This window comes from Carassius auratus, unplaced genomic scaffold (assembly GCF_003368295.1).
Source record: "Carassius auratus strain Wakin unplaced genomic scaffold, ASM336829v1 scaf_tig00215868, whole genome shotgun sequence".
Classification (NCBI taxonomy): Eukaryota; Metazoa; Chordata; class Actinopteri; order Cypriniformes; family Cyprinidae; genus Carassius; species Carassius auratus.
The window spans coordinates 28,956-47,864 of record NW_020528283.1 but is presented as its reverse complement, the minus strand read 5'-3'; the positions used below and the strand labels follow the sequence as shown (position 1 = coordinate 47,864).

The following is an 18,909-nucleotide window of genomic DNA, read 5'->3' as shown; positions in this document are numbered from 1 at the left end:
TCATTTGAAACTACCACACACACTCCAAAAGAAACGGGATGGTTAACTAGCAAATAACTGTGAACGGTATAGTTTCTCTTACATAAGGCTGTGTTATTACCATGCCCAGACTTGAGAAGGAATGTGTACACGGAGTGGTTTTCCACACAGGTGGGTAGTGTCTTTTTCTACAGGCTGGGTCCTGAGAATATCTCAGGCTGTTGTGATTTACTGGGCGGGGCTTTCTGCTGTGATGTCATCGCATCATAGGCAAAGCAGCCGCGTGGGCAAAAGTGTTGGGTGTGCTCGTCTCTCGACCCATTGTGGATTCACAAGGGATCAAAGGTCGTGACCCGGAGAGCAGAGGGCACTGATGTCATCAGGAAGTCAGCTGACTGGGGACGGGACCACGGTCATGCCTTTATTTGGCTTCTTTGTTTGCTGTGTACAAGGGAGAGGAGAGAAATCATGTTGTTTCAAATACACTGGTTTACATATACAGACATGCTTGCAAACAGTCACATTGGATGTGATGAAGAAATCTGGCTGCCTTTTGGACTAGTCCACTTCTCTTTAAATAGATAATCGTAGTATTATTTGGAAATCAAAAATTTGTAAAAGTATAAATAAAAAATCTCTGAACTGATTGATTTAAACTGTCCATTTTAAAGAACTGATGCAAGGAATCAAATATTTAACAAAATAATATGTGCAATACATTTATAGTTCCTTTAAATTGTGGCACACTTTCTTCATGCCCAAACCTCCTTGTGACCTTTCACTCTGAGAGATAAAGGGTCAAGGGCCTGTTGCATGCATATTTCTGTGTATTATGAATCAGCTGCTGTGTGTAAATGTTTCTGCCATTGGTTTGAATGAACGGATAAGCCATTGTTTGAAAGTTTGGAGAAGAATGGCTTCATTTCATGCGCGGAGGCCAGGCCGTTAGTGTTTGTTTTGGTGTAAAGTAGAGCTGGTATTGTCAGAGCTCATTTCATTTACCCAAAGAGCTGAATGCTTTCATACTTCATATTTGTCTTTGTTTTCTCTCTGCAGACGGGCCGTATCGATAAGGCCTACCCTACAGTATGTGGGCACACTGGCCCTGTTCTGGACATCGATTGGTGTCCTCACAACGACCAGGTCATCGCTAGTGGATCTGAAGACTGCACCGTGATGGTACGTCACCATTCCTTACATTTGCTGTCATGTAAATGAGATTAAATTTGAGACCGTGTGTCAAGTAGGTGATACTTCAGATTCATGCTGATTTGGTGCTCAAGAAATATTTATAATTAGTTATGTTGAAAACAGTTTCTTTGACTAGAAATGGCACTTCCTTGAAATGGAAATCTTTTGTAACATTGCAACTTTCTTCACTATTACTTTTAATCAGTTTAATTCTAAAAAGGTGTTAATTTCTTTAAAAAACTATCTCATAGTACATGTATAAATGATATAAATTATAACTATTAAATTCAGTAATCAGTGCAATGTGGTGTTAATTGTCAGGATTATACACATTAATGCATTTTTGAACCCCTAACCAGAAGCATTTCTTCTACACTTAATTTGACGCCGACTTAACAGTTGAATAGCAGCATGTTTTAATTCTGTACAGAAAAGTTCTAAGATGGCATTGTACTGTTTATTTATTTATTTTGTATGTGTACAACCCTAGCTAAACCCCTGCAGTCATTCTAAAGCTTGTTTGTCAATTGGGTGGATATGACCATTTGTAGATAAAGTTTCCCTGAATAGCCGTCATCACATCTCCACCCACCCATTGAGTCCATGTGTGGCTGGCAAAGTCTGCCCCATGACTCATGTGAACGGCAGTAGATCGGATCACAGCGTAACTGAAGGCTTGCTCTTCTGGACTGTTTTAGATTAGTTGAAGCCCAGCCTGAAGTCATTGAATCAGCAGTTACTATTTTATAGTTCTGAGGTCAGTCTGGCTGGCTCTGGGTCTATTTGTCATGCAGCTAGCCTTTGTTTGGCCAGTGTGCAGAAAAAATAGTGCTTGTGTACGTGTAATGAGTGTTGAGTTTAACAGGACACTGTCTCTTGTCCTCTCTTGGGGAATACAGAGTCCTGGAAAGGTGATGACTCCTACAAGTTTTTTGTATTTTTGTATTTTTTTACCCTACGTTCCCAGTTTCATGACAACTGAATTATATTGTGGTATAGTCATGCTGGAGGGCAGTTTCATTAGATACCTTTGATTTGTTTAGGGGATGATGATGATGATGATGATGATGACATTAAACAGGTTTAGCAATGGTTAGGTGAAGTGATAATGTACACTCATACACTCTATTATATATAAATATTTAGTCTTAAATTGTTGTGATTTATCCAATCAGAATCAAGTGTTTCTGAGAGCTATTGTAAAAGTATGTAAACATGTAATAAATGCTGAGAATAATGGAAATTTAGCTGAGAAGAAAGGAAGTTAAGGAGAGAGGCTGACTTAATAATCACATACTACTATTACTATTTCTGCCATAAAAATTCTGAAAGAACATCTGTACTTTTAATAGTTGTTTAAAATCAAAACTCTGCCCTCTGCTGCCACCTTCAGTTACCTTAATGTAACTTAAAATTAACAAATTAATGTGAAGTGAAAAAAAAAAAAGTTTAATAAGATTTCATCATAATGTAATTAAACTAAAACTGAATTAAACATTTAAATTACGGTTATTTATATACAATTTGTATTTTTTGAATTGGAATTTATGTATTTTTAAATTTTAGTAATTTAGTTATGTGCTTTTGTCATTTTTATTATTATATTTTCTCTTTCTATTTCCGTATCAGTTTTTCATCTGATACTTGCAACCTCCTGGCAAATTAATTAATTATAGAAATAAAACAACATGATTTGTTTGAATGCATTTTTGGTTCATAATTTTGGTACATAATGCAGTTTAGCAACTATTTGATTCAGTGTTATTTAAATGCAATTTGGTATTTATTAATATTTTTAGTTAATGTACTTCATATATATATATATATATATATATATATATATATATATATATATATATATATATATATATATATATATATATATATATATTATTTTTTTTTAATTTTTTTTTTTCTGTTTAGCTTCGTTTTCATCCGTTTTAGTTTTTAGCAATATAGTACTTCAACTTCAGCTTTTTTCAGTTAGTTTCCAAGGCAACATTTCTAATTTTCAGTTAGTCAATTTTTTTTCATTTAATATGTATTTTTATTTCAGTGTGATTTAATTTTCCAAAAGTATTTTGTATTGGATTTAGGCTTGGTTAACGATATACTTCATTTCCAATTACTCTTGCACTTCAGTATTATTTTAAATGAATCGAATATTTGCATATGAATTTTTGTTGTTGTTGTTTTCAGGTGTGGCAGATTCCAGAGAATGGCTTGGTGACCTCGATGCCAGAGCCAGTGGTAGTGCTGGAGGGTCATTCTAAGAGAGTGGGAATTGTTACCTGGCATCCCACTGCACGCAACGTCCTGCTCAGCGCAGGTGAGAAGCCTCATCTGATCCATCAGGGAGAAAGAAATTTGAAAGAAACCGTAACAGATGTGTTGAATGTTTTGACACTCATCCAGTTGCCTTTATCAGTATCTGTCAAAAAAGCTTCAGTGGTGTCTAATAAATACCTTCTTTAACATTCAAACATGATTATTTCCCCATTTTCTTTTGGGGTTTTCTGCAGGCTGTGATAATGTGATTATCATCTGGAATGTGGGGACGGGGGAAGCCATAATCACCCTTGAGGATATGCACCCTGACATCATCTTCAGCGTCTGTTGGAACCGCAACGGCAGTCTCATCTGCACCGCATGCAAGGACAAGAAGGTCCGTGTGATCGACCCACGCAAGGAGGACATCGTTGCGGTGAGTGCTTGCTTTTCTAAACAAATAGTAGCGTTTGTGTTTTTTTTTGGTAACTCTCAATATAAACGTTTCTGAATTACATGGTTTGACAATCAGTTTCTCTGGCTTTCCTCTGTCAGTTGAGGTGCTGGATGTTGATGTGTTTACTTGACTTGAAAAGCATTCGGCTGCTCAGTTTTGAGTGAGTGTGAGCATTATTGTGATGTATTATTGTGTGCCTCGCTGACAGGAGAAGGACAAGGCCCATGAGGGTGCCAGGCCTATAAGAGCCATTTTCCTGTCCGACGGCAAAGTGTTCACCACTGGTTTTAGCCGCATGAGCGAGAGACAACTCGCCCTCTGGGATCCGGTAAGTTGCTATGGAAAGCGTAGACAAATTTTAGCCTAACACCTGCTCATGATGCTTCAAACAAATACAGGCTTGCGTAATTTTGGTCTTTTTTTATATTTTCCAGATTAAGAAAATAACTGTTAGTTGCAGTTTCTGATGGAAGTGACATATAATTGTCCTTTTTAATATATTTGAACCATATATTTGCTCTGTCTGTCTGTCAGGAGAATATGGAGGAGCCAATTTCTGTCCATGAGATGGACACCAGTAATGGAGTCCTCCTGCCCTTCTATGATCCCGATACTAATGTGGTCTACCTGTGTGGGAAGGTAAATGCAGCGCATGCATTGCTGTTTCAAAGTCTGGAGTAGCTGTCAAAAATGATTGTAAAGACATTAATAATAATAATATAAAATTTATTTTTCTAATAAATGCAATTATTTTGGAATTTCTATTGGGGAAAAAAACTGACACACACGCAAAAATCAACATTTGATATTAAGGAATGTTTCTTGAGCACCAAATCAGCATATTAGAAAGATTTCTGAAAGATCGTGTGACACCAAAGACTGGAATTATGATGCTGAAAATTCAGCTTTGCCATCAGAGAAATAAATTGCATCTTAAAATATATTAAAATAGAAAAAAAATTAATTGTAACGTTATTTTATATATTGTGTACACCTGGATATTTAGTATTTATTATGTTGCATTCTGTTTGTTTATTGGAAATGGGACGATGGTAATAACGATGGTTTTAGTGGCTGACTGATGTTTTATCTCTATTAGGGTGACAGCAGCATCCGTTACTTTGAGATCACGGATGAAGCTCCTTTTGTCCATTACCTCAACACCTTCATCACTAAGGAGCCTCAGAGGGGCATGGGATACATGCCCAAGAGAGGACTGGACGTCAACAAGTGTGAGATCGCAAGGTATAGCAACAATAATTATTTAGCTGATGGTAGCACGTGCTAGAATCTCATGAAACATGGCATGTGTGCATGCATATATGTCTGTGTGTGTGTGTGTGTGTGTGTATTAACACACAACACACGCACACACATCCTTTTATTTTAAGGTAAAACATGACCTAGATGTTTCTTTGCAAGTTTTTGAATGTTTATTTTTAATGTAGTTAATTTAGTCTAGGTTTTGCTAGTTTTTCATAAACTGCTGAGATTTTTAAGAAATAGTTTGTAGTTCTATTTTTCAACACCAAGGCATGAAGGGAAGATAGAGTCCCAATCCACCCAAAAGAGGGCAGCACTAGACTAGGATTCTTCAAAGGATTCTTCAGAATAAGATTTCTATTCCTAACCAGGAGTGATGCATTAATAGAGGTTCCATTTTTATGGGCATCTAAGACTCGTGTTTAATCGCTTGACTTCCCAAATGAGTCCTACACTAACGTCTGCTGTCTTCATGAAATGTTCTAATAGACTTGTGTGCTTTGTGTGTGTATTCTCAGGTTTTACAAACTGCATGAGAGAAAGTGTGAACCTATCATCATGACCGTGCCAAGAAAAGTGAGCCTTTTGAGTTGTTTTGCTCTTTTGTTTTTAAGAGTACAGCAGCCCTGCAGCCTGGACTGTATATTCTGAGCCACAACTTCCTGCTTTGGCTTCTGTTTTCTGGCATTGTGAAAGAGCTGTTCTATTAGTTTACCAGACCCGGTTTTGAAATGCATCCAGGTGGTTTTTCACACTGGGTTTCATTAATTTGATACTACTCCTCCTCTACAGGTCTTTCATCACATTTTATTATTTGGCTTTAAACCGCAGTATGTTGAAACCAAACATGTGAGTTAACTGTTTACCACGGCACCTAGGCAACACTGCAGGAGGAGTCAGTGTCCAAAATAAAAAGCGTTGTTCACTTCACCTTCTTTATGTTTGTGTCCCTCTGTTTTTAATAAGGGTTCAATAATAAGAATAACCCTCTGACCCAGGACCAGAGTTAGATAAGGCCCAGTGCTGCCAAAATGTTCACTAGCCACATCATAAACATTACTGACAACAAGCTTTTTTTTTCGAATGATAGTGTAAGTAGTTTTTGATGCAAAATATAAATATTGTTTCCATATATGAAATATATGAAAATACGAAAATAGACAACATTTTCACTGGCCACAAAAGAATGGTCAACAGACATAAATTGAGAAAACAGCTTTGACACCAGGGACCTGAACTCTGCATCTTTTGCATGATTGATTGAATGATTTGCACGATTCATCTACTACATTTCTTAACAACTTCTAACACTCTTCCTTCCATCAGTCGGACTTGTTCCAGGATGATCTTTACCCCGACACTGCTGGTCCGGAGGCCCCCCTGGAGGCTGAGGAATGGTTTGAAGGGAAGAATGGAGACCCTGTCCTGATATCCCTGAAACATGCATACATCCCAGGCAAGAACCGTGATCTCAAAGTGGTCAAGAAGAACATCCTAGACAACAAGCTAAGCAAGAATACAGAGAATACCACTCCTGCCATCAAGACTGCCACCTCCACACCATCTATTGTGAGTGGGACTCATTTACTTAGCTATTTCTCCAGTCTGGATTATCATCCTATTGAATTTCATTTCGCTTTCCTATCCTCTTTTTCCTCCCAAATCTCAATTTTCTAAATTCTCTGTAAACACAATTTCTTTACTTGTAAATTGCACTGTGGTTCAGAGTGACCTACATGCAGCTAAATGATTGTATTGTTCAAGGCCAGCTTCTCTTTTTGGCCCATTTTTATAGTTTTAAGGATGTTCCCAAACCCCAGCCGCATGCCTGCTTAACCACATGACAGCAGCAGCACGTGTGTCCCGCCCTCTTTACCCAGCTCTCCCTGCTCAGGGCTGCAATCACACTGGCCTTCAGACACGCCCGTGTTAGCTGCTATTTATCACACCCAAAGATTATGCTATAGTTTGCATCTTAAATATTTACATATGCAGTTTTGTAATTAACCAAATTTGCAACTATTCAATTTTGAAATAGCTGAAATAGGTAAAGTGAAAAGGGGGAAAAATGGACATGTTGCCTTGGCAACTAATTATACAAAATAAGCTTAAGTACTAAATGAAAAAATAAAACTAAATGAGCTAAATATAAATATTAAAAACAAGCTGTATTAGAAAAACTAAAATGACAACTTGAAAATATATATAAACAAAGCTTGTTAAATATAAAAAATTTATATATATATATATATATATATATATATATATATATATATATATATATATATATATATATACACACTATAATAGTAAATAAATAATGCCTGTATAAAATCGAAATATAAAAAATTAAGCAGAATTACAAAAACTAAAATGACAACTTGAAAATAAATATAAACAGCTTATGAATTTATACTATAATAGAAATAAATAATGCTAATATAACTCTGGCATATGGCCTGTTGATTCGTTATAAGTGATTTTATTATATATTTGTGTGTGTGTGTGTGTGACACCCCCCTACCCCCCATTTTTCCAATTATGGTCTGTAATATCAGTTATGACTTATAATTAATAACTCCTTTTTATTGGCACAAGTTGTCCTTAACTTTTGTCTTCTACTTTTTCTATCTGAACAGAAAAGTGAAGCTAAGCTGGATGAAGTTTTGAAAGAAATGAAATCTCTCAGAGAGCTGGTCAGCAGTCAGGAAAAAAGAATTGCCAACCTCGAGCAGCAGTTGTCTAAAATGGACATCTAAAAGGACCCTGAAATTCCTTCCCCTTCTTCTATTCAGGATATCCCATTGGCCAGGTGGGCGGGGCCCGTCACTGCCAATCACTATGACAGCGTTCCGTCTGAAGCCTGCCTTGAAAAGACTCCAACCAACATTCCAAAATGTTTTTTTTTTTTTTTTGCAATCCCTAAAGCCTGCTTATACCACACGGCCATTTGGAAAGCAAGAAAATTTGACCTGTTTAGCTTTTTACTCCATTTCACTCCCAATCTTTCAGCAACAGCTGTGTTTTATCTGGTGTTCTTGAAAGGTCTTAAGATTTTTGTTTTGCTTTTCTTATTAAAATTGTGACCCAAAAGATTGCATCCTGAAGCAGTTACATGAACTTGATGAGCTCAAACTTTGAAGTAGTCAGTATTGCAGTTCCCCTCTCACCCTTCTGAGTTGCCAAATTTATAGAGGAGTTATGCACCTCCCTGACAGTATTTGACTAGATTTCCATTTCTTATAAGGGACAAAGCAATATGCTATTAATGCAAGGAGGGGAAATCATTGGAACCATTCATCACTGTTATATGTGTCTTTCTAGAGAATAAAATATCAAATAAAAAAACTTGGCAAATGTGGAAGAGTGGAAAAAGTTTACAAACCATTACTGGAAAACAATACATGTGCAATGTAAAAGTGTTAAGATATTAATTAGCAAAATGATAAAAATAATTGTGGTTCTGGTGGTTGCCATGAACACAGCCAGTGTGTACTGTACTCACATCTCCGAACACTTGCTGGCAAAAGTTACTCATCGTAATGGTAATACAAGCAAATTGAGTCGGTTTTTCCCCTTTTTCGTTCCACGTATCTGTTTGAAGCCTGAATGAAGCCAGAAAACGCATGGGTCTCATTTTGTAAACTCTAGCAAGTCTCCGCTTCTAGTTTCACATCCCAAAACATGATGATATAAACTCAGAACAAGATAATGTCCATAGATGCTTAATGGCCATTCATTGCTTTACGGGCTTGATAGCTTTTACCCTGACTTTGTTCTATTCAGATGTCATTCAGGTCTAAGGAACACTGTTAGGTCTGCTTAGCTTTCTCATTAATTCCTACAAACCTCATCTTTAGTTGTGCCGTCCACAGCGTCTCAGAAACCAAGCTTGTATGAGTCTCAAGAACTTTTGCTGTTCATTGTAGAGTGTGACTACCAGCAAAATATTGAGTCATGATTAACTTCCTTCTCTTAAGTCCTAACCAAGCAGAACCAATTCTCTCAAGGGCAGCTCATGTCTAGATGATAATTTCACGAACGTATTTATGTATGCCGTAAGTTTGAGTTGATGACAAGTGGCTTTTTTTTGTTTATGTATTGGTCATGCCAGGAAGAGTGGAAACTGTGATTTCTGGTTTTAGATTGCTTTGGCTATATCCTTCCTCAGAGCGTTCTCTTGTGGTTTTCATTTTGATGCTTCTACATATCTCATTTCGGTTTGCATCACTGCCTAGTGCCTCTTTCATAGGTTCTGAAAAGCACCTTCCCTCCTCTGCATGTCTTTTAGCCTAAAATAGACACCAACTTCTCACCTCGGAACCATTACCTGACCTACAAGAATTTCATTTGAAACAAGGCTTCAGATCTGTCTGCGTCGACAGCAACAACAAACAACTCAAAACCTCTGATGTCATTCTCACGCTTTCGCTTTCTCTCTTTTTGGTGAAGTTTTATAGTGAAGGGTTTGTAAACGTAGGGGCCGTGTTTATGGGAACAGATGTGCTGAGCTGGATCAACTTCAGGAGATGTGATGGCTCCATATTGAGTGTTTAAGTGGCCTCAGGAGGCATCTGTGATGCAGCCTCGAGTGTGTGTGGTTTCAAAGGAGTGAATGATTGAAGTGAAAAGGGACTTATGGAGGTTGAAATGATAATGCAGGAAGAAGGCTGGATGTAAGTGATTTATTTAGATGCTTTGTAAATGTTGTTTTTTTTTTAGTTTAATTTTCCTTTACATGTTTTTGGCTGTAGGTAGGTGTTTATCCATCAGTTGGATTTTCAGAGCATTTTAAAGAAATTCCCCTCTATGCACACTGTGAGCCTTTAATGTTTCCAATGATACAATAAAATTAGAATTGAAAGGAAGGAGAACTAGAAATTAAATTTTGTGCATAACTGTTCCATTTTTGTTCATTATCTGCTTCAAGTATAAAGAGTCTTACTGATTACCAGAAAAAATAATAATAAACTGAATTTTTGGTCTTTTGTCTCACTCTCTTTTATTCTCTCTCTCTAATTATTAAACCATTCTTTGTGGAAGTGTAGTTGGTTCCAAGTTCTAACTTGGTGTTTTAGGGAACTAAGATGTGATATTTAAGTCTCGTCTCGCTCATTTGTGTTTGCGTCAGAGTTTGAGAAGCTCAGCTTTGGTCTGACGCTTCATGAGGTTTGACTTCCTGTATTTCCTGCAGTGAGTAGGTTTTGAGACAGCATTGTGAGCGTGTGTGGGGGCATAACGTTCAGTTGAACTCCAGATCAACACCCCATCAACAGAAGAAACGGATGGTATGTAGTTTAGTTTTGTATTCAAAGTTTGCCTTGACAAATTTTGCGTCTTAAATCAGAATTTAGGTTTGTGATTTTGAAAATTCATCAACTTGTAGACTCGACACTACTTGAATCTGAAAGTACATTTTTAAAGATTTCATGAAGTTTGACCATGACATTAACCGTAATCTATTTTAAAAGGAGTAGTAAAGTATTGATAACTGTAAAAAGACAATTTGTCAGCTAAAATGAAGTGTTTTACCTAAATGGTGTAACCACATGCTATATTCACAAACTGCCACCATGAGCTTGTTAAAGTACGAGCAATCTGTATGTAACAATGAGGCATTTTGTTCTTTCACTGTTGCTAGACCTCAGTTAGCTCTCAGTTCTCGTTGTCTTAAAGCTCCTCTCCACTGAACATACTAGAGGGGAATAACCATACAGTATATAAATCTGCTCATTAATAGCATGTGAAAATATGTGCATCTTAAGCATCATTGCAACATTCTCTGTCCTTTTTGTGCAGATGGCAATGGTAACTAACAGGCTTGGGTGTTTACCAGTTCTTGTTTTCCTGCTGACTTTGAGCAGTTCAGTCACGCCAACTCCTCTTAGGATGAAAAGAGAAACTAGTCGCAATGTGACATCGATAAACACCAGTGACACACAGAGTACAGCAACCATAGCAGAAGTTGAGAATGCAAGAAGCACCACTGTGGAAACGTTACAGACAGTTGAGGTGAAATCTGATTCAAAGGTCTCAGCAGCTACAGAATACCTTCATACTCCAGATCTGAACCACACCCAACAGAACTACCCGACAGTTCACCAGCCAGCAGATAATGAGAGTACTTTTCTCACCCAACTTCCCACAATAAATACTAGTACTGGACACATTTCACATGCAGGAAGTTCTGCCCCCTCATTTCCTGCATCGTTAAAGCCCAGTAAGTCAACAGAGAAGTACATGACAGCAGCAACAAGAAGAATGTCCACGGATACAAAAGGACCTACTACTGACGTTTCCTCAACAGCCACCAAAAAATCAACCACAGCAATGACTCATTCATGTTCCACTGCCTCTTCTCAAGAGGACGGGTTTGTGAACAGTTGCCTCATCGCAATCGCCTCGATGGCAGCATTAACCACCATCTTTATCATTAGCACCATCTGCTTGGCTACGAAACTCTCGGGATACAGATACAGGCTCAAGGCGCAGCTTCTCCAAGAGACTGAGATGGTCTGCATATCTGCCCTGCTGAATGATACCGATCACCCCGTTCCAAAGCCAAGACGACATCCCAAAAGTAATGGAGCATTGATCCCAAATACTGAGGATGGAGATCTTGATGGAGATAATCTCACTCTAAACAGTTTTCTTCCTGATACCGAAGGCCCTCTTTAGAAGTTGAAATGTTTCTGTATGCACTAGGAACCAGCGCTTTATTGATGGATCACAGAATTTTGTACTTTCAAACATTGTCAGTGTTTGACACGAACCCAGCTCTTGAGGTCACCAAGAGGTACAATCCACAGTATATCTGTGGTGCAGGTTTATCAGTTTTCTAGGGAGTTTCAGTCATATGAAATAAGTTAAGTTATCTGATGCCTGGCTTGTAAAGTGCCATTTTATGCTTTGTTGTATACTAATGAACATCCCACATCTTTTATTTAATCAGTGGAACACTTATATTGTAATTGTTGTTTTTTTTTTTGCATGTGTGAAGATGTTTAAACGTTATATTTAATCAGTGTTGAAATATACTAAGGAGCACAGACATTAGCAAGGCTTGGCAGAATACATTGCTGAAAATGGTCTATTCCTGTCTGTGGTTCAGTTAGCGCTATATAATTTAAAGAGTGATGTTGGATATTATCACAGTCTGAATATAACATTATCATTGCGAATGTACATAAATTAGATGCTCGCCACATGTTAAAAGTAAAAAATGTTAAATCATTTAATAGATGTCACTTGGATGTCTTACATTTTAAAGTCAATGTGAAGTGTTGTACGTATGCAACCCATTTTTATTTGTTTATTAAGTTATATGAGGTCAAACCAAACAAGATATTTGAAAATCAGCTGACATTACTTGAATTTATTATGCTTAATAATATGTTCCATTCCATTTGGAATAAATTGGATAAGGAAAAAGCTGGTGTTCCTTTACATACCATAATTGAGCCAAAGCAAACAAGAATGAAATAATGCCAAATTAATGAAAGTAGCTAATTAACTCTTAGTTACTATTTTCCCATTGCTATGTGACATCAGTGGAAAAATGTAAGTAGTTTCTGAAGAATATAAAAAATTGTGAAAATAAATAACTTAAGTATTTAAAAACATGCACTGATTAATGGTTATATTGCATTAAAGTAGAAGGGTCAATTTATTTAATATTTTTTGACCAATTAATGACGGTTCAATCTCTGATGTTAATAAAGAAAAATAACAGGATGTGAAGCTATGTTTACATCCTAATATGTTATTTTGGAACATCTGACTTCTTATTAGTTTGATGAATGTAGCTGGATTGTCCTTGTCCCATGCATCCATTCGTGTTCTAGAGGAGAGAAAGAGAAGGACCAAAAAAAGGGAGGAGATGGAGCAAGAGGGGAGGGAAATGTCCTTGTGCAAATATCTAGAGTTTTTTAAGGAAAACCCACACAGAAGCTTCCATAAGCTTTTCCGGACAGCAGAGGCAGCTATATATCTTCCACAACTGTATTTACATATTTATTTTGCCTACAGTACCTGTAGCTTGAAGTGTTGGGGTCAAAGTGCATCAGAGTAAGGAAGTAAATCCAGCAGTGAGTATTTGAGCATTTCCTTCATTGAGAGAGTATGTGTCATGTTTCACCTTCACATTTTATAAATAATTTATTAGCACTATACATAGATTAGATGTCAGTTCTCTTTTCAAATGAATTTGTATCAGTTTCACTCAAAAAATGCTTGTTTATGAGTTTAATCATGAGCTTTCCTGATAGGGTGGTCTCAAAATTTGAAGAATGAGTCATAAATGTCATAAATACAAAACTTAAAATACTGGTGTCTGCAAACAAATGTTGCTGAATCATTTATTTGAACCAGCTTTGCTTTTCTATGCTATTTTGCAATAGCATTTTGTTTTTGGTTTATATTCATATTTTGTGATATGCATTTAAAATGTGAAGTGAGTGTTCACTTTTGTTTATTTTCCATTATACTTTAAGTTTCTTATATTGTCATTTATACTTTTCTTTTTATGTGATCTGCCTTTTTTTTTGCATTTCTTATTTTATTGTTAAAATGTGTTTCCTTATTTTATTACATTTTTGTGGTCTGCACAGAGGATGCATATTCTGTTTAGATTCATCTAGCACATGCTGCCTGAGTTTGCTGTCTTTTAAGCAATGTTCCTGCAGCACATTGCCGAGATTATCTCCTCTTGTAATTTACTAATTCAAAACTGTACAAGCAGAAATGTAATGCCTTCTGATTAGCAGAGAATGTGGTCAGCACTGAGTGGGAACAGTTTTTATAAACATACGTTTTAAAGAAGTAAAGGCATTTGAAGAGATTACTCTGTTGGATAGTACTCAATTTGTGGTTTACACTACAAATTCTGATGGTGTTCGTTTTAGAATTTACCTCCAAACCTAACCTGCAGCCAAGAGCCAGTTTACAGTCTAATGGTTAAAGTAAGCTTATCCATCCTATATTTTTTTATAAACCTCCAGTTATTGTTTTACAATGGTTAAAATATATATATTTAAATAGTCTAGCCTTAATGCAGAGCCTTGCCAATGTATAAACCATATGAATATTATGTGTGTGTTCTTGAGCAGTGCAGAAATAGTCTCACTGGTCTGTGGCCTGTCTCATTGCAGCTGGGCTGTAAATACAGGCCTGTGAGCTGTGGCTCTCCCATGCCTTGCTGCACCCTCACAAATATATATCTGGCCTTGCTTTTGCTTTTCTGTGGTGAGCGGGTAGCATCAGCTAGGCAGCGAAATTACAAACCAGGCCTGGACTCCCTCCGCCTCCACCCCAAATAAGTAATGACTGGATGTAACCAGAATAGCTCTTCTTCTGCGAGGAAACAGTTTGTGAGAGTCTACAGTGATGTGTGTGTGAGATACAAGCAGCTTCCTTCCTGTGATTGAAAGAAAACCGATAATACAGATTATATAGATAATAGCTCTGTGTGAGTACATGACCATCTAGATAACTATTAACTATCGCTTAAAAAAGAAACATTTTCAGTATGTTGCATGCTACATAAAATAGTTCAAAGACTTTGATGACCCTTGCAATACTAAAGAAATTCATTAATCTTCAAATAAGGTAGAAAAAAGACAATATGCCACCATGCCACTGTGATGTAAACAAATAATAATACCATGGTATTAATATTAGTACTCCACATTACTTCCAAAAAAAAAAAAAAAAAAAACATGGTACAGTACATATAAGCAAAATAAAAAAAATTGACATTTTTTGGATGCCAATTTTATTTGTATTTAAATTCAAATTTAAAGTTTTGATTTTGTTATTATTATTATTATTATTGGTGGTGGTGTTTAACTAAAATAGTTTTACAAAAATATAGCTTCTTGGTAACACTTTACAGCAAGGCTCTATTTTTTAACATTAGTTAACTATATTAATAAACATAAAGTAACGAAAGATTATTCTAAATCATTTAGTAATCTTAGTTAATGTTAATTTAAGCATTTACTTCTGCATTATTATCAAAGGTTGTATCTCTTAATATTATTGAATGGACCTGAGCTAAGATGATATAACAATGAAGAGTTGAACAAATGTGACCCTGGACCACAAAACCAGTCACAAGAAAACATCTTTCTTTTCTGAATAAATAAGCTTTCCATTGATGCATGGTTTGTTGGGATAGGACAATTTGGCTGAGATACAGCTATTTGAAAAAAATTTAATATTGAAAACAAACGCCTTTAAAGTTGTCCAAAGTTCTCAGCCATGCAATTATCAAAAATTAAGTTTTAATATATTTACAGTAGGAAATTTAAATATCTTCATGGAACGTAATCTTTACTTTATATCCTAATGATTTTTGCCATAAATGAAAAATCTATAATTTTGACCCGTACAATGTTTATTTTGGCTATTGCTATAAATATACCCCAGCGACTTAAGACTGGGTTTGTGCTCCAGGGTCACAAATGTATTGTTCATTGTTAGTTGATGCATTAACTAATGTTAACTAACGGGACCTTGTTGCAAAATGTTACGAACTTCCAAATATGTAAAATAATATAAAAAATACTGTAACCACCTTCATGAAACATAATGCTCACTTCCTGTTTCTGTTGGGTGTGACTAGTAATGACAACATTTGTATCCATTTTACAGGTCTTTAGAGGAAGTATGTCACTCTCTCTGCACTTTGTTTTTCTGCTCCTGACTGCTCTTTGGGGCAGCAGTTGCTTTGCCAAGCCCGCCCCATTCAACGTGTCCATGGAGGGTAGTGGGGATGAACCCGAACTCATCTTTCCCATTGCTCGTACCACCCATGGTCCTCCATCCCCCTCGCCACCTCCCAACATAACAACCACTTTCATCCGCATCAAAGACTTTCTTTTCAACCAGGTGGTGGACTTCCTGAAGGAGAACTTGCTTCTCATCATTGTCGTGACCTCTCTGTTAGTAGTCATCATCTTCATCGTCTGCTGTGCTTCAGCGATGAGCCACAAACGCAAGCTTGAGGCCTACTATCCTCCGAAGACCCACACACCCAGGAAATACATGAGTCAACCTAGTAAAGCTGCGGAGAAACCACATAACCAGATTCAGGATGGTAAGACAACAACTGCAAAGACCCTACGAGAACCCACCAAAGCATTAGTCGGTGAGAAGGATGGAAAAGACCCCCGGCCAAAGCCGAAAGAGGTCCAACAGGTGGAGGATGTTGAAGTGGTGGAGATGCAGAAAGATGAGCCTCAGAAGAAAGAGGAGCATCAGCCAACCACCTCAAACGCCACCTCCAGTCAGCCGCTGGTCTGTACGTGTCACCTCAGAAAGGCCAATCACACCACAGCCTGAGAGCTTTTTCTGAACCTGCAGGAATGAGCTTGATTCCAAAATGTTTCTATATAAATCTTTTAATAGATATCTAGCCCTCACTTCTTTGTGCTCTTGTTGCTTTTGCAACCTGTGTATATCCCAACTGTACTGTATCATCAGAGAGAGAGTGAGTTATTATATGGAAAATAACACTTGAAATTATTTTGTGAATCAATTTCTACTTTTGAGAGACTTGAGAAAATGTCTTTTGGAACTTTTTTCTGACCACTTTCCTTTATTATATTTTACAAATGACATGACTATTTGCATGGTAACCCATAATTTATGCTGTATCTTTCCTAAAGCTATTATCCGTGTGTTATTTTATCTAAACTTCATGACTTTCCTCAATATCAGATTTAATTAGCTAATATTTTGTCATGTATGTTAAATGGATTTTTAGTAAAAATAAAAAAATTTACTCTCCAAAAATGAACTCTGCTCGGTTCCAAATAAATTAAAAAGAGGTCTGTATGTTTTGTAAATGAATGAATGCAAATTAGCAGGCTTTCGGTGGATTGTCCCATCTGATCAGTGGAGCTAACCAATAACCTGTGGGTTTGTGAGTGTGACATCTTGTATCTTTATAGGTGGTTTAAAATGGACAGGTTATGGATGGCAATGGCTCTATTACTGCATGTACAGCTCCTTTGCACCTTGCACAGAAGTTGTTATTAACTGTACTGGTCATGGCCATCTTCCCAGACTTTTTAAGCCTGTTGAGAGAATATCATCAGTGAATACAATCACAGAATCTGGAAAACTTGATGAAAGTTATACAGAACAGACTGAAAGTGTGGCTATAGTGGTTAGATCTGATGCTACCTGAAACACGAGTTTATACAGAGGGCGGGAATTTTTTATTTTTTTTAAATGAACTGGTAGTACAATATCAAGATCATTCTTTGGGTCAGACCAGCCCACCTTAGAGAGACTGAAGACTATGAAGACTGCCTCTCTAAATTTGACATCTTTTATACCCCATTCCGCCCAAGTACCCTACAGTCCAACCACAGATGAGGAACCTGGTTGTGTGGAGAATTCAACAGGTAAGCCACCTGGAGCATCATCCACTGTGGCATCTAACGCCTCTTACAGGCCTCCTGATGCTTACAGTGCTTTTGGTACTAAAGAGCACCCTACTACGAAATCTGAGTGTTGCACCACTTCCACAGGTTCCAGGAGACATTAGCACACATTAATATCATGACCTGTGTTTAAGCAACTGTTTTGCATAGAAAATATGTAGAGAACAATACAAAACGATGTATAGCACATGAATATTTACAACTTTAAGTTTTCACAACAAATAATACAGCACCAAAGTAGATTCTTTTTTACTCTTTTTATTCTTATTTTTACAATCACTGCCAAAACTATAATGATCCCTCTGAAAATCTAAACAAACTTATAAACTGTAGTAGTGTACATTTACAAACATTGCAGTATTAAGCATTTCATATAGAGGACATTACATGTCAGAGTGAGAGATCTTAAGGAATTCAGAGTTTATTTTAATGTGCGTGATTCAGAGATACAGGAAAAAACTTGAATCCAAAAGATCCTCAAAGTCGGTCAATGCAAGCCACTTCAAACCAGCAATGTAAAGGCAGTGTGAATAGAGTAGTAAAGATAAATGCTGGCTAATACGTTTATTATATCCACAGAAAGCATATACACTATACAATTTTTCTCTGAGTCACAATGAGAATTGATGACAGTGACTCGTCTGTGAATAAGTACATTAATTTCTAGCTTTTGCCAATGTCTCCTTGTCGTCCTTCTGTTTGAGTCTGTAGTCTGCTAATGCAGCCTTGATAGCATCCTCTGCAAGCACTGCCAGAAAGAAACATTCACACGAATAAGATTATGAAATCAGAACATCTGTCCTTTTTTGATGCTATCAATATGTTTGCAATCTCAAACAACCATTTTGATACACATACTAGAGCAATGAAGTTTGACTGGTGGTAGACAAAGTTCTTTGGCAATCTCAGTATTTTTGATTTTCAGGGCATCGTCAATCTGCACATGGAGAAGAGAACATTGAAATGTTGTTAGGAACGCTTGAGAGAACAAATATGGAGCACATTGAGACAATCTGATAACAGTGTGAACTCATGCAATGGTCTGAGTCACATTAACTCACCGATTTTCCCTTCACCCACTCTGTGGCCAGTGAGCTGGAAGCAATGGCTGAGCCACAGCCAAAAGTTTTGAATCTGGCATCTACTATCTTGCCATTTTCATCCACCTGAATCTGTCAGACAGGTTGACAAAAAAACAAAGTTACTCATGAAAATAGTAAATAAATACATCTAAGCTGGAATTTAAAAGCACATGTCTTGCCTGAAGTTTCATAACATCCCCGCACGCAGGTGCGCCTA

At 36.9% G+C, this 18,909-nt stretch overlaps 3 protein-coding genes across 5 annotated transcripts in view; all 3 read left to right on the top strand.

Annotated features, from left to right (window-relative positions):
* Nucleotides 1–10,143, top strand: part of LOC113096082 (coronin-1C-like) — a 50,660-nt gene extending 40,517 nt beyond the window's left edge. For all 3 annotated transcript variants that reach the window (XM_026261473.1, XM_026261475.1, XM_026261474.1), the window contains 9 exons: nucleotides 1,036–1,158; nucleotides 3,370–3,499; nucleotides 3,693–3,874; nucleotides 4,104–4,223; nucleotides 4,430–4,534; nucleotides 4,995–5,140; nucleotides 5,677–5,734; nucleotides 6,485–6,727; nucleotides 7,798–10,143. In XM_026261473.1, coding sequence (XP_026117258.1) covers nucleotides 1,036–1,158; nucleotides 3,370–3,499; nucleotides 3,693–3,874; nucleotides 4,104–4,223; nucleotides 4,430–4,534; nucleotides 4,995–5,140; nucleotides 5,677–5,734; nucleotides 6,485–6,727; nucleotides 7,798–7,917 — 1,227 coding nt within the window. In that variant the 3' untranslated portion in view covers nucleotides 7,918–10,143. The remainder of the gene's footprint in view (nucleotides 1–1,035; nucleotides 1,159–3,369; nucleotides 3,500–3,692; nucleotides 3,875–4,103; nucleotides 4,224–4,429; nucleotides 4,535–4,994; nucleotides 5,141–5,676; nucleotides 5,735–6,484; nucleotides 6,728–7,797) is intronic.
* A 145-nt stretch (nucleotides 10,144–10,288) lies between these two features.
* LOC113096084 (P-selectin glycoprotein ligand 1-like) lies at nucleotides 10,289–12,589 on the top strand. The gene is made up of 2 exons (XM_026261478.1): nucleotides 10,289–10,446; nucleotides 10,958–12,589. Exons 1-2 carry the CDS (start codon nucleotides 10,444–10,446, stop codon nucleotides 11,834–11,836), a joined length of 882 nt encoding a protein of 293 aa, XP_026117263.1. The 5' UTR covers nucleotides 10,289–10,443; the 3' UTR covers nucleotides 11,837–12,589.
* Nucleotides 12,590–12,725: 136 nt separating this feature from the next.
* On the top strand, nucleotides 12,726–16,926 carry LOC113096086 (transmembrane protein 119-like). The gene is made up of 2 exons (XM_026261479.1): nucleotides 12,726–13,245; nucleotides 15,812–16,926. The coding sequence occupies exon 2, from the start codon at nucleotides 15,827–15,829 to the stop codon at nucleotides 16,499–16,501; it is 675 nt and encodes a 224-aa protein (XP_026117264.1). The 5' UTR covers nucleotides 12,726–13,245; nucleotides 15,812–15,826; the 3' UTR covers nucleotides 16,502–16,926.
* The last annotated feature ends 1,983 nt before the right edge of the window (nucleotides 16,927–18,909 follow it).